Here is a 15566-nt window from a genome sequence, read left to right on the forward strand (position 1 = left end):
TCCCAACACCTGTGAACAATAATATATTTTAATTTTTGAAAAACTTTCCACCATCAACCAAAACACACCACTTGGAGAGTGACAAGACACTGCACTTATTATAATACTTGGAAATTTTATTGATTGCTTTTGTCAGTATTTCAAGATGTAGTTCATTTTTTTTATGTTTTATATTTTAAACAAAAATACTAATTTAAAAAATGTAACTAAAATCATACAGTTCAACGAGTGCTCTGTTAAAATTTTTGCCATTTTTAATTTTTTTTGTTTTGTTTTGTTTTTGATGAAGATAAATTGTGAATTATTTGCCATTTTTTCCGGATATTTCAAAAATAAGGAAAAGTTTTCAAAAGTGGACATACTTGTGATTTAAAATCAGGAAGACGTGTTTAATTGAAGGGTTAAAGGACAGCAGGGCCACCCGGAGGCGGTGCGGCACAGTGGAGCAGTGGGTCAGCCCGACGCGCCTCGTACCGGAGCAGCAGGTTGGCCGTGAGGCGGTAACGGTGGTGCCCTCCAGCGGACACATCCGGCGGATGTCGGTCAGCCGCGGTCAGAGTTGCTCTGTTTGCCATTGTTGTGCAAATTGGAGCCAGAGTTCCCCCCTCATGGAGAGCGGGGCGTCGTGCGGACTGAGCGGCGCTCGATGCGGGAGCTGCGGGAGCGTCTGTGCGCGCTGAGGAAAGAGGGGAGAGAGTCCACTGGATCTCAAGATTGGGGGCTTATTCATCGACTTTATACGGTTTGTGTGAACTTGTTACCGCGTTTTGATTGAGGAGGATAAGTGTGCGGGGGTCGGGGGGGACGTCAGGTTAGTGGACGACAGTTTCTTTTACGCACTTTTTTGAACTTTACAGGAGTTTGAAAGTTTTATTGCGCGTCACAAGGCGCGGTTTTTAACTGTCAGATTAATGATCTGACACTGGGCAAACAATCCACCTCCAGTTTGACCTGGATTACTTTCCCTGCATGCTGATGGCATGGATTGATCTATGTGTTTTTTTCTTATTTTACGCGCACGGTGGACTTGAACCTGTCAACAGTTTTGTTTGCCTCATGGTTCCAGCAGTTTGTCCTGCTGCTGCTTTCTGCCTCGCTGGGCAAGGGCATTGATTTCCCTACCATTCAAATGAGCAGCATGACATCCTTTAGACGGTCTGCCGTCGCTTTTAGTTGAAATCACTGGATTGATTCTGAGATTGTGTGTGTGTGTGTGTTTCACCTACAGAGTGTTTTTGGCCTTCGCTGACAGGAGGCACCTGCAGGCCCCCCTCCCTGGCCTTTACCCTGTGACTGCAGCATGGGCAACTTCTCCAGCAAGGACGGCCATGGACCCACAGGTAGGTCAGAGACAGGCACGGGTTGTTATTTTAACAAGTTCATCACCCCCACATCAAATGTTTTCCCCTCCTTTCCATCTCTGTGTTCTCTTGTGAAATGTCTGGCGTTGTGTGCAGACAGACGGCTGGCTCCATGTGTTGAGTTTTGTTGGAAGATGATGGCAGCCCACCCCAAAGATTTGATTCATGTAGTGAGGGGGAAAAAAAAAAGGAAAAGTGAGCAAAGTGAAGGAAAAAAACAAAACAAAAGACTGGATGAGGAGTAATCAGGAAATTGGGACACAGTAAAGGGAGAAGTGTGTGAGTGTGCGTGTGTGTGTGTGGCGGCAGGGATCTTGGCAGCCCTCCTGTGTGTTGTTCTGTGAGTGGTCATTCTCCTCGCGTCCCCGTGTGATTCGTTCTGGCCCCGCCGGGCCAGCTGTGATGAATCGGCAGAATTCCCCGGCTCAGCACAAGGGCAACGGATTAATCATACGCAGCCTAATGCTGTCTGACACACACACACACACTCTCCCTCTCTCATTCAGTCAAGCTGCCACCCATGCACATGGTTGAAGGAGCGCATTAAAGTTTGGAATGAAGAAATAAGAAGCCGGGCTGCTATGAGAGCGTTATTAAACCATCCTGTCGTTCTCTCTGGGCGATCTGGCCTCGCAGCAGGTGGTACATAACTTTACAAAATGTTCAACAACCCCCTTTTTTACACCACTTCGTCCAAAAAAGGCAGACTTTTGTCCAAACAAGGCAAAGGAGCAGTGAAAAGACGGCTGGTTCCCGTAGCTCCGGAGTCGTGGCCGTCATGGGTGGCATGCTGCTCGGAGCGGAGCCCAGAAGTGGAATTCACTCGTTCTTTTGTGTCAAGTCTGAACGTCGACTGCTGCACATATGTCTCTGTGTGGGAAGTGTGTGTGTGTGTGTGTGTTGAATGGGTGTCGCTGAGGATGAGCAGGCCAGGAGGAATGTCTCTATTAAAGCGCCGGTCTTCGGGGGCATGGCCGGGATGTTTGGCTGGTCAGTGAGGGCGGCGTTGTTCTGGCCGCATCGCTCAGCGGTGCTGTCAGTGTCAACATGCCAGACGGGTGACCGCTGAGCGCGTTTCTGTCTCCGTTACATCTGTTCTGTTCTGTCAGTGCGGAGAGGGAACCGTTTGAAAGCAGTCATGTTGGTTCATTAAAGCTTTTCTGTGCTCTTCCTCATTCAGGGGTCCATGCAGAAAGCTTCCACACCCCTCCCACGAGCCCCCAGAGTATTGAGGATGGGTTTCTGCCCGGCGTTCCCCACTTCCACTCTTCCCCCGGAGCTCCTGTTTCACCCCCGCCTCCGGCGCCGGGAGTCACATCCACCGGGAGGAAATCGCACCGCGGCACGCCGACCACCCCCACCCCCACCACCCCCCCTCCCGACTGGAGGCCTCCGCCGCCCGTCGCCTCAAACACCCCCGCGGTCGGCCCGGGAGTGAGTCCGGTGCACGGCAAACCCGGCAACGCAGCGACGGGCAGAGGACAGGCGTCCTCAGGGACGAACGGAGGGCCTCCCACCTCCACCCCGAGGACCCCGACCCCCCAGGAGACGAGCGATGCTGTCAGCCCGCTGAAGAGTCCCTCGTCTCAGTGCAGCGCCTCGCCGCCGCCGCCGGCCGGCGCGCTCAAGCATAACTGGAGGGAGCGGGACAGCGGGCTGTGTCAGTCTCTGCCGCCGGGGCAGGAATCTAAAGACGGCCACGGCGAGGAGCTGGAGAAGCTGCTGGAGGAGTGCAGGACGACACTGGGCATCGCCGCCTGTCAGGACGGCAGCATCAACACAACAGGCAAGTCAATACAACACAACATGCTTTATTGTCCCACTGTGCCATAAATGGCTTTACAACCACAGTGACCGAGAAAACATTTCCACAACAGTTACATAACGGTAACACACATTCCATGACGTTGCACATAACCCATATATACACCGCATGACCATAATAGTAAAAACACTATAAAAGTATTGCACAGTCTTCGGCCTCAAGCAGCATTGCCTCGGAATTTGATGGATGTTGGAATGAGTGAATTCTTAAAGCGGTTGAGTTTGCTGTCGAATGAGTGCATGAATTTGAGATTGATCCCAACCGGCTTTGACAAGTTATAGGAAGTCCTACATCTTACGGGATTGTCTACATGAGACTGCCCTTTTTTTAACCTGATTCTTCTTTACAATCCCAACAGCTAGCAGTCCCAGTATATTTGGATTTTCTAAATTTATTTGATGTTTTTGTCTGATGTGCTGCAAGAATAATTCAAACCACTGAGACGTCAGTCGCAGTAATAAAAACAATTTCAGTTTTTTTAACCATCCCAGCCAGTTACCCCAACTGTACAACTGTTTGTAGAGTTTTGAAACTTTCCATTTCATCGGGGGCCTCACATTTCCCTCTTTTTAAGAAGGGCAAGTCTGTTTCCTTGACATTTTTTGTGTTTGATATGCATGCCATATCTGCTGACATTTCTGTTTCCTCCCCTCAGAGATACTGAAGCATCTACTGACTGAAGTGAAAAGTCTGAAGAGTACTTTGGAGGTGAGATGTGCTTGAAGATTCTTTTCTCAATTTGAGACCCTCATGACTGAGAAAAACTACTCAGATTTCTTCTAAATTTCCATTTGAAGGTCTTTTCTGCATTCCTTACACAGCACACGCCTTTTTTTCTCTTTTTCTTGCTAAAACTGGAAGTGTTAAGAAGATTTGTCTGTAAACAGGAAGTCATGTAGAGGTCAATGTCGTACTTCTGACCTTTCAGCCTAGGAGATTACACCATAACTCCCCCTCCGGATCACAATAGGCCCTGGTATGCCCCCCCTGCTCGGCCCCCTGGGAGCTGAAGCTATGCTAATGAAGGTTTTCCTGTCCTCTGCCTCTCCCGAGAGGCCTGAAAGAGGAATAATATTCAGAGCATCATCTGTCCAGCAGCATCAAATGGTGTCATCTTAAAGGAAAATTGTGTGTCTCAACAGACAAATGTCATTACTATAGAGAAAAAAAGAGTCGCGCTTTAAACTGCGGAGTCAATTTTCTTTTTGCACGTGAGGCAAAAGACGCTTTTCCTCAAGAGATCTTTTTCTCCTTTTTCGAACCTGAACTGGAACAAACCTCGGCAAGATAAGAATGAAATACAACTCTGGAAGAATCCCCCAGTCAGCTTGCTGCAGCTCTCTCTGCTCTTTTGGGGATGCTGATATTTTGCGGTAATTTCCTGTCAGGCGTTCGTTCCAATTCCTGACCCTCCCTTATGAGGATTGTATCTGGAAGCTCCCAGTTTCCTCCAGATCTGCTGCCGATTACAGCGGCTGGAATATGATGTAGCTGCACCTCTTCCTTCCCCATCTTACGGGATCTTCTTCACTCTTCTGTCATTTATCCGAGACTAATCATAATTGTTCGCAAAAATCAAACACTCCTGAACATTGTGAATTCAGCTCCACGTTTCAGTTCCAGCACCCTGGTTTCCTTTCTTTCCTCGTACTTTCCCACAACCTTACTGGGGACCTGGAAACTCAAGCCTCAGAGAGGCCGGCGCAGCATTGAGAAGCAGACGGCGTTCTGGAAATGGTGGCGATCCAACGCTGTGTTTACACGGGCCCTCTGCGGGGAGATGTAAGCTGCTTCATGAACCCGCTCGTTCTGCCCTCGCAGTCCCGGGATCTTTTTCTTGTGGAGAGCCGGGGAAGGGGAGCGCAGTGCGGAGGAGGGGGGGGGGGTTCACATTCGGCCGTTCGGGAGACAAAACTTGTTTTGTTTTGTCCGTGCGGTGAGGTAGCGGGGGCCGAGGCTGGCCCTGACTGACTGGCCATGGAGTTTTTTTTTTTTTTTTTTTGTGCGAGCGGCACGTGAGACTGAAGACTCACAAGCATGTAGAGAAGAATTGAAAGTCTTGGCTTGGAGGAATGGCCTCCGCCCCCTCCTCCTGTCTTTTCTCCCTCGCTGTGCCTCTCTGCTTTCTCTTTCTTCATCAGTGAGCTGACCACTCCTCCTGGAGCACAAGGACTCAAACAGTTACACAAAAAAAACCTTATGCTGCAGTGGTCCTCCAACTCAGTGGTTCCCAACCTGGGGTTCGGGACACGCAGGAAATCAGAGGCTTTTGCGTCTATCGTTTTCTTTATTTGAATTTGTCTTGTTTTCTGTGTGACTGGATGAGTCCAGCAGCGTTCGGATTCACTGTGGCGGTTTGGAAAAGCAGTGATCCGAGTGAGCATCTGCTCTTTCTTAGAGCTAATCTGCTGTTTTGGGGAGGAGTGCTCTAACTTATCCTCTCTTTCCGGGTCCTTCCTTGTGCTCCCACTTCTCCTTTCACTCAAGGTTGTGTCCCCACCTGTTGATCGACCTTTATCTATTCAGTCTAAGCAGCCATAATTCTTCCAGTCACTTCCTGACAGCAGAGCCTTTCCTGTTCGCTCTCCTCGTCTGTCTTCATTACTGCTCTCTCGACTTTCCCCGTCCTTCAGGCGTGCTCGTTTCCAATGGACTGAAGTTAAAGAAGACACATGAATGCCCAATGTGCACTGGAACACCGCGCGTGTTCTCCAGTGTACCATCTGTTTGTACTTATGCGCACCACCAGTTCTCAGTTAACCAGGAGAAAGGAAAACGTTGCATTCATGCCTGGATAGTGGCTGTATGTGGGTGGCTGGTTAGATTTGTGTTCTCTCCTCGGGAGATTTGGTTGTTGAAGCCCCGACGTGGAATCAGTTCCAGGTGAGAGCCGCCGGAGATTTCCGGGAAGGATCTTCCGGCTCTTCCGGCTCCTTTTGGCCTACGCTAGGTTGATCCAACAAACCAGGGCCTGCAAGTGGAGGAATCCGTGGACGGTCACATGTAGAATATAGATTTAATGCATTTGGGAGGATTGGAGGAGGGGTGGTGGATGAGTGGGTGTGTTGAATTTGTAGTGCACGGGGAATGTGTTACTTGGAAACCTTGGTCACTGCAGACCGTTTGGCTTCTCTAAGCTGTTCCCCCGTGTGTCATTTGCCAGGAACTGCTTTCACTCTGCACTATATGTATAAAGTATCTTTCAGTACACTGGTTCCCAACCTCAAAAGACACTTTCTACAATCTTGAACACTTTGAAGGTTCCTGCTTTTGTTTGCTTGTGAGCGTGTCTGCCAGCGCTGTAATGTTTTAGCTAATCAGACATCGGCGAGCCGGTCGACAGTCTTTCTAAGATGCAATCTAGAAGGAAAGTTAAAGAAAGGAACCATTACAAAATTGACATGATTCCCTAAGTATGTGCTGGAAAAAAAAACTGGGTGTGGTGGTGAAGCAGGGACAGATGATTTCGACACACACACACACAAACACACACACTCACAAGATCTTCAATACTTGACTGGCGCATCAAACGAATGGACAACTGTTTGCACAGGGGTTGTGGAGACTGAACGCCACATCTGGTCTTGCAGTGGGGCACTGGGTCAGGTCTTGAGGGAATGTGAGTCTGTGTGTGTGTGTGTGTGTGTGAAGACTGACAACACACACCCTTATCTCGGCGTGAACTACGAAGCGCCCCTTCCTGTTTCCTTAAACAGACGCGCTCCAGTTGGAGTGTCCACGTTCAGATAACAAAGCCTTCATGAAAGGCTCGTACAAAGAGAGTGTGCCTGTGGACGCACGTGAGAAAACTGAACAGTGTGATTTGGTGTTGAGGTAGAAGAGCAGGGAGGGGTGTGTGTGTGTGTGTGTTGAGGGAGAGGGGAATATGATCTGTATGGCTGTGTGTGGGTGGGTGTGCTTCCAGTGTAATCTGGTCCAGCTGTGGTCTGAAGTCACTGGTCAGATGAGGGAGCGACTTGGCTCCGATGCTGCCGCCTCCGCCTCCTCCTCCTCCTCCTCCTCCTCCACATCTCCATCCATTCTTCATCTAATTACCATCCTCCTCATCCCCCCCTTCATCTTCATCCTCCTCTCACTTTACTGCTTTGCATTTTTCCACAGTCACACAGTGTTGTATATGTTTGTCATTTCAACCACTCTTTTATTGTCCTGCTGCTCTTCTGTCCCCGACCCTCCTGACTATCTTCTCTTTTAATTTTATTTTCAACTATTTTTTAACTTGTCTAGTGTTTATCGCTTGGCGTCAAGGGTTTAAAGGAATACTCCGAAGATTTTGGACCCATGCCCTTTCCCTATCATTGACAAAGTGAGACAAGCTCATAAATACCTTTTTTTGTGTCTGTGCGTCCAGTGGCTGGATCCCAGCTGTTAGCATCGTAGTTAGCTTAGCTGAATTGTTGGAGGTGAAGAGGAGTCAGAGCCGGACTGACGAAAGTGGACAAAATACTCCTTCCAGTGGTCCAGGGGACGGCGTATTAGCACGTGAAGTAAATCCGAATGGTTATAAAACATTTTAAAAGACGTGTTTTCTTTTCAATCCGTTAAAATAACGTTTTGATACACACAGACCTGCGCATGCGCAGTGCTCCGCAGAAGGATATACCGGAGCACAGCAGTAGAAGCCATAGACTCAGCCGCTGTGTGCCTGTATATCCTTCCGCGGCGCACTGTGGTTGTGCAGATCTGTGTGTATCAAAAAACGTTATTTTAACGGATTGAAAAGATAATACGTCTTTTAAAATGTTTTGTAACCATTCGGATTTACTTAACGTGCTAATACGCCGTCCCCTGGACCACTGGAAGGAGTATTTTTTCCACTTTCGTCAGTCAGGCTCTGTCTCCTCTTCACCTCCAGCAATTGAGCTAAGCTAACTACGATGCTAACGGCTGGGATTCAGCCACTGGACGCACAGACACAAAAAAAGGTATTTATGAGCTTATTTCACTTTGTCAATGATAGGGAAAGGACGTGGGTCCAAAATCTTCAGAGTATTCCTTTAAAGTGCCGTCTTGTTGATATGAGCCGGTGCTTTTTGTATGTGTGAGACCAGAAAACCGAAAACTTTTCTCCGTGTCAAACATTTCCAGGGCAGATGTTGCTCTGTTTGTTGAGATTAAACAGTCTTTATCTCCTTCTAGGAAGCAGTTGGAGGAACAGTTGAATGTCCAGGGTGGGTGGGGTGCTTTAAAACACATCCATCTTTTTCTTGCTGTGTTTCTGTGAAGTCCTGTTTACACAACAGCTTTCTGGGGTGAAACGGTCAACTTCCACTGTGTTTTTGGGTGTCCGATTCTGCTCGGAGCCACTGGAAACACCACCTTTTTGAAACGGCTGAACTTTTTGAAAATATCGACTCTGTTTACGTGAAAATCAACTTTCTGAAACGCTGCTATGCGCATGCACACCATAGCAGTGGTCAATATGAACATGTTCACTATTGTTGTAAACAGAGCCTAAATGTCTGAGTGGAGGGAGTAGTCACTTTAGAGAGTGTTTTATTACGCTCACCACCTACTGCCGTTCCTTTCTATTGTCCACGGTACAGCCGGTGAATCACACGGTGCAGCGGCGGGTCAGGAGGCTCCTTACGTCATGAATTTCAAGTAGAGGACAGGAAACAGAAACAGTTTAATCGATGGCTGTCACGTCAGTGTTGACACAGAAAGCGGTTTCACAATGTAGTGTTGGTCACGGTCCCAAAAACACTGTTTGGACAAGTTTCTGGTTCTTTGTATAAGCTTGAGTTATGGTTGTTTTTCAAAAGTTAAAAATTAAAAAAAAGAGAACCTTTGGCTCTTGGTTCTGTTTTTCCTCATTATAGACGGCTTGTCAGCCTTGCTGGTCTCTCTGATCAGTTCAGTTCAGCTTCTCTTCTGATTAGGTTTTGATTCTGTTTGACTCTTCATCTGATTCTATTAATGTCGAGAGAGAGTTCATCATCCTGTAGCAGGCACATGCAAGGTTTAAATATAATGCGCCCATTTTATCGGGTGGCTGTGGATCAGTTGGCAGAGCGAGTCATCTTCATATTGCAAGGTTGTGGATTTGAGTCCCGATCCCACCCCGTCCATATGTCGGTGTCCTTGAGCAAGACGCTGAGCTGGTTGGATATCTTAAAACTGATGTTGTGAGCAACACATTTGAATGAAAGCTTTTTAATCAATGCATTTGCTTTCTGCTGCAAATGTAAAAAAAATCAAACAGTTAACAATCCTCAGAGATGCGTGGCACCAGCAGTCAACTGATGGAAACGCTATTATGAGCAGGTTGAATACTGACAGTAACATAAGTTTACGCTCTTGGACCCCGAATGCATAGCTTTAGGTGATCTACATCCCGTAAAATTGAAGTTTTAAATCCCTGTGTTTTTTCCTCTTCCAGACTGAGCGTGGCGAATGGCTGCAGTTCCAGGCTGACCTCCAGGTGGCGGTGGCGGTGGCGGACCGCCTCAGAGCGGAGGCCGAGGAGGAGCTGACGGCTCTCCGGACGGCGCACAGGGACACGGAGCGGGAGCTGGCCGCCGCGCAGCAGAGGCAGAAGGACGCCGACGTGCAGCTGGCCACCGTGAGAGGAGAGCTGAACGAGAGCAGGCAGAGGCTGGCGGCCGCCGCCCAGCCTCAGGACAAGAGCGAGCGCCAGCGCCCCCGCCCGGAGCCCGACGGGCCCAATGAAGAGCCCCTCAGCTCGGACAGCGGCAATGGAAGCCAGAGGGGCAGGGTGGTGCAGAGACTGGGGCGGGAACCGGCGGAAAGCAGGAGTCAGAACGAGCCGACCAAGAACGCCGTGGGCCAGGAGGAGAGGACTGACTGTAAAGGAGTGGCGAAGCGTTACCTGAGAAATGTGACCAACGAGGAGAGGAGCGGCGACGGAGGGCGAGTCAGCGAGACACGGAGGATGTTAACCACAGAGAGGTCAAGGTGAGAGTGACCTCTTGACCTCTGATTCTATCCACAACACAGAAGACTCGGGCATGAAGCACATCTGATTTGTTTTTTGGGTTTTTACTTTTGCCAGATTTATTCCTTTTTTCTATAAGAGTTGCTTTATATTTCAGACATATCGTGCATGCCGTAAATTTAAACAGTAGCTGCTTCAAATTCCCAAATGAAGGCCCATTTACAAGACAATGTTCTCGAGTCAAAACACAAAATCTTTCTTGCATTATGGGAGTCCAGTGACGTGACAGTGGTGCTCGGAGTCACTGAGAACTCAACTTTTTGAAAAAACTCTCTGTGGAAATGAGGGGAAAATTCAACTTTCTAAAGGTGCTTGATCTCGATCTCTGTAGTTTTTCCATACATGCACGAGTAGGTGTACAGTAACAACAATGGCAGCCTTTTGGTGAGTTTTTCCACAACATTATTGTGAAAATGTGAATATTTTCTCATGAAAATGGAAAAATTGTCCATCTTTGCTTGAAATATCACATAAACTGGGCCTAAAAGTCGCCACTTTCACTATGAACCATCCCCAATTTCACTCTACTCCATTATAAATCGATCCAAATCCACAAGAATTACAGAAAAATGACCGATTCAGCAACTGCAGTCGCAGGAGTGACCGAACAGAACCACAGAGCAGCCTTGACGTGCCAAGCCTCGTTTGCTGGCAATCAGACAGTGTGAGTAAGAGTAATTTTCTGCAACTCACAACTTCACATATTTCAACACATTTCTTGATTTTCCCACAGCACAAATAAAAAAAAAAGACAGACCTGACCAAATACGGTTTGACTGTGGTTGTGGTTTCTTCTCACTCAGAGCTTCTCGAGGCCACTTGAGGACATTTTGGAAGGTTTAATTTACCGCAGAGTCAAACATCTGTCCCGGACAGAACGCCGTCTGAAACAGTTGCCTTAGCTTATGGAGTCTTGTCTTTTTAATATGCTGCAGAAGCCTGTCCAGATTACCTGCTTCCTCAGACTGCATCGCCCTGCAGAACGGACAGGGCGCCCACCCTGCGGAGACCGCCGGGCCAACGAAAACGGTGAGGGATCGTCTCCACCTTCAGGAAGCCTGAATAGAAGAGCTGTTTCATTTAATTGATATTTATTTTGTGTTTCAAGATTGCGGGGCGAGTACCGAGAAATCTGGACTGGCAGGATAGTCGGTCCAACGGTGAGACTGGTGAGTTTTCAATGCTTCAACTTTATTTAAATGCACAATCTGTACAAAATGTTCCCTTTTTTTATATTAGTACTTTAACAACTGACTGCTGTAATGTCCAAAGATAGCACTATATGTATATTTTAAGAGAAAAACCCTATTTTATTTGCTGCCTCTTTGAGTGTTTTGTGAGTTTCTGTTGCGAGTTTACTGTTACATTTATCAGGATTGGCAAACGGTGCTCTGCCCTTGAGTTCATCCTGAGGGTGAACAGGGCGTCTTCAAGGATCTCTAATTAATAGTTGAATGTTTGTACAAAGAAGGTTTATCACCCTTTCCTTGCCTTGTACACACAGCTCTGTGTCACAGTCTTGCTTGTGCATATTATCACGTTCTTTAGAGCAAATGGAATATTTGCATCTACACACAGGAACAGCGAGCAAAACAGCAGCTTTATCTGGAGTTTCGACAAACTGGAAAGCCACAACCAAAGTTATTGCAGAGGAAATTGGAGTTTGGAGCTGATAGTTCTTTAACAACAATTCATGTTTTAACCCCCCTAAAGAACAGACACTCTGAATATTTTGTTCAACAGTTAAGTTGTATTTTGAATTTCTTTGCAGGAAAACGTGAGGAGTCTCTAAACAAGTACAACTCGGCTCTCACTGAGCTGCCACCAGCCAAGTGAGTCTACAATTAAACACAAAAACGCACCGTGACATGAAGTCCAGTCCAGTCAAAACATCCTTTAGCTTAAATTAATTTGTCTGTGAAAATCAGAATGATGAGGCCGACACACCTTTTGAAGTTGTATAACCGAATCGACTCTGCAGGACCTTCCTCTCCACCCTCTCCTTCAGACTGGTGCTCTGTTTGTTTCTGCTCGCCGTCAGGTCTCAGGATGGCTTCAACCTGCTGCTGCGCCGCCACGGAGGGTCCAAGAGAAACTCGCTGCTGCGCTGGTGTCAGAATCGAACGCAAGGCTACAAGGTGACGGAGCCTTCATGGAACAGTAATTAGAAGAAAACACGAGTGTAACTTGATATCCTTGATTTAAAGCACAGTGGGGAGACGGAAAACCCTCTTCTTCTCATCTCCACTGACATAACCGACGCGCCCTCTGCTTCCCTCCCCGTGCAGAACATCGACATCACGAACTTCAGCAGCAGCTGGGCGGACGGCCTCGCCTTCTGCGCCGTGTACCACACCTACCTCCCCTCTCACATCCCGTTCAGCATCCTCAGCCCGGACAACAAGGTGAGGGCGCCGCACGGTTGTCCGTCTGTCTGACGGACGCCAGGGAGCCATTTCTCACTTGTGGATTCGATCTTTTCTTTGTCAGAAGGAGAATTTAAGTCTGGCGTTCAAGACCGGAGAAGACGTGGGGATCGTGCAGACTCTGGTAAGACCAGCACGGCGGCTGGAACCAGATGAAGGAACCGGCTCGGTGTGATGGATTTGCTTGTGGTCGTTGCTGAACAGACGGTGGAGGAGATGCTGAGAGCCGGCGGCCCCGACTGGCAGAGGGTGCTGAGCTACGTGGAGAGCATGTACCGCCACTTCGAGATGTGAGCGGCGGAGGTACGGAGCGGCGGTCCCACACAGGAGGCGCCACGACTCTTTCAACGGATCACATTCAGCCCCGCTTACAGCTTCACGTGAAAACAGAAATAACAGCGAAATCCCACCAAACACATAGTTTGATTTACACTGTGGTCAGTCCCATTTACATTTTTCTTTCAAAGTTTTTTTTAATTGAATTTTACAATCTTACAAATACATAAGATCAGAAAACCCCTCCGGAATAGATTTTCTCTCCCCTGTTAACGTTGTGTATTTCCTGCACAGCCCACAGTATTTACTTGAAGAGAGAGAATTAGGAAACAAATATAAGAAAATCCTTTTCATGTCAACTGATCGTCAGAAGGCAGACTTGTGTGATAAAGTGGAAGCTCCGGTACGTCCCCAAAAGTTCACACACAGTTGGATTTTTTTCACTGTATTGTCAACTAAAACATATTAAGTGTTTTTTTTTTGTTTTGTTTTGTTTCAGTCTTCATAATTCTTCATAAGTCTTTTAAATAAAGCATTCAGTATCTCAAAATATTACATTTCATACATTTAGATGTTTTACCTATCTTGGCCAAAACATGTTTTTTTATGCTGATGATTAAAAAAACATGAACTTTTCCACTTTTCTAAGATATTTAAATTTTCTGACAACACAAAGTCTTTTGCGCTCTTTTTGACCAATGTGAGTTTGTACTCGGTGTCTTTAAGTATCCAGGAGGATGTATATTTGCTGTAAGTGTCTCCACACTGGGACTTCACAGGCAGAACGTACTGTATTGCACGCGTGTGTTGAAATTTGGAAGCTTTTTAAGTGTGATTTTGTTTTTTTCCGTCTCGTCTTCGTCGGAACTCTACATGTGTGTGGTCCCTCTCAGCACTCTGTAAATAAGCACTTTTTCCCAGCAGCACCTTTGCGTGTGTCTGAATGCGAGTGTGTACGGTTGCAGCACTGTTCTCTTGAAAAGCCTCGAAGTTCGTGCAACTCCAGAAACGTCTGTGTCGCATCTGAGAATTTGTCCAAGATCAAGTTTCTGTTTTGGAATAACATAACACTCGGGATGAATACGGTGACCGCTGCACGGCTCGGTCCGAAACTCCAAGTGCCTGTCGGTGTTTTCACAAGTGTTGCAGTGCTGTTCTGGTGCTCAAGGATGTGCGTGACAAGAGTTAAAAAAAACAAACAAATACGAAAGCCTCCACAAGGCTGCACATCCGTGTTATCACATCTGCATCACTGAAAACACAGCTGGTGTAAAAAAAAAAAAAAAAAAAAAAGTGACCAAAGTTGTAAATGCCAAATGTACATTATGTCTATATGTAACTAATGTGGAAAATTGAATTATGCCGAAGCAATAAACAGTTAATGTGAAAAATGTAGTGTTGTGTAATCGGCTGTTGTTCAGTTGTTTTTTTAAAAAAAAAAATGTTCACCAGCTGCAGCAGATGCAGTCATGGACATCCAGAGTCTCCACGTCCTGCTGCCTGAGCAGGGTTTAACCAAGCTCGCAGCCCCATCTGGTGGTCATTTAGAGGTATTGCAAGCTTCAATGACGTTAAGATTCACTTTTCAGTAAATGGACCTAACTTTCCTCGTTATCCTCTAAGTTACTGTTTTCACTATCGACTCTAGCTAGTCTTTGAATTACATTTCACATTACTTGTGAGTCAAACAGAGTTTGATAAATTTCTCTAAAAAAAATAAAAGAATTATAGCTGTCTAACTTTTATAAAATTCTTACTCGGATACAATTCTACACCAGGGCTGTGAAACACAAGACCCGTGGGCCAAAACCAGCACGCTAAAGGATTCGATTTAGCCCAACCGTTGAATGAATGTCTTTTTTCAAATATATAAAATATATAAAAACAATGAATGTAACAAAAAACTTGGAAAAGGGTAAAATCAAGCATAATCTTATTGAATCCCTCTCCTACTGTTAATCTGTTTTTAGTTTTTTTTTTTTTAATACTTTCACACACAATTTTACACTCTTTTTTTCTAAATTACATGCTCAAAAGCAAAGTAATAAATCAATAAAAGTAATAAACTATGTAATAGAAGTGGGTGTGGCACACGTCTTATACCCTGTACCTTCTGAACACGATGTGTATGTTTCAAAATTGAAAATTACAAAGATTAAAGACCAATATTTTCCTTTTATTCCTAAAACCTCCGGGTTTTTTTCATATTGACATCGTTCATTGAAATATTTTTGTTTTTTTAAGCAATAGTTTCATCCATCCATGGGTACTTTAAAGTTCATGTTGTGAATAATGGCAGAAATACATTTAAAATAGGTTTGCATGCGACCTTTATGCATGTAAAATTCCTTGATGGCTACAAGTGATCTCTAAGAGAATGCCAAACTTTATGACACTTTAAAAAAAGCAATAAATCGACCATTGAACAAACATCAGGTTTTGACTGTGGAGCTCTAAAAAAAAGAGACAATTTGACTGTTTTTTACTGTAAGACACTGAAGACAGATTCCCTTTGCTACAATCTGAGTACATTTAAACCTAAATTGCTTTTCAGCTGCAGTGCCTCTGTTCTCTCGCTAGCTTTGGCTCCACCAAGATCCACCTGACCTTTATGTGGCCTTAAAATGAAAGTTTGCCGACCCAGTCTTACACCGTGATTTAGCCATTTTCAAAATCATAAGTCACTACTGGAATTTAAG

The 15566-nt window shown here is 46.1% G+C and overlaps 1 protein-coding gene across 1 annotated transcript; it reads left to right on the plus strand.

The window, feature by feature from the left end:
* Positions 1–559: 559 nt before the first annotated feature.
* LOC115407335 (cytospin-A) lies at positions 560–14227 on the plus strand. The gene is made up of 12 exons (XM_030117730.1): positions 560–742; positions 1229–1340; positions 2542–3147; positions 3842–3894; positions 9590–10125; positions 11101–11194; positions 11274–11334; positions 11937–11997; positions 12207–12303; positions 12454–12570; positions 12656–12715; positions 12796–14227. The coding sequence occupies exons 2-12, from the start codon at positions 1301–1303 to the stop codon at positions 12883–12885; spliced, it is 1815 nt and encodes a 604-aa protein (XP_029973590.1). The 5' UTR covers positions 560–742; positions 1229–1300; the 3' UTR covers positions 12886–14227.
* Positions 14228–15566: the final 1339 nt, after the last annotated feature.

Source organism: Salarias fasciatus, chromosome 19 (genome assembly GCF_902148845.1).
Source record: "Salarias fasciatus chromosome 19, fSalaFa1.1, whole genome shotgun sequence".
Classification (NCBI taxonomy): domain Eukaryota; kingdom Metazoa; phylum Chordata; class Actinopteri; order Blenniiformes; family Blenniidae; genus Salarias; species Salarias fasciatus.

Bases quoted from the DNA above. Each gene is read 5' to 3' on its own strand.
- LOC115407335 (XM_030117730.1), top strand. From the start codon at position 1,301: ATGGGCAACTTCTCCAGCAAGGACGGCCATGGACCCACAG. The intron at 3,148-3,841 runs GCAAGTCAATAC...TCCTCCCCTCAG, and splicing joins CGGCAGCATCAACACAACAG to AGATACTGAAGCATCTACTG. The intron at 10,126-11,100 runs GTGAGAGTGACC...AATATGCTGCAG, and splicing joins TTAACCACAGAGAGGTCAAG to AAGCCTGTCCAGATTACCTG.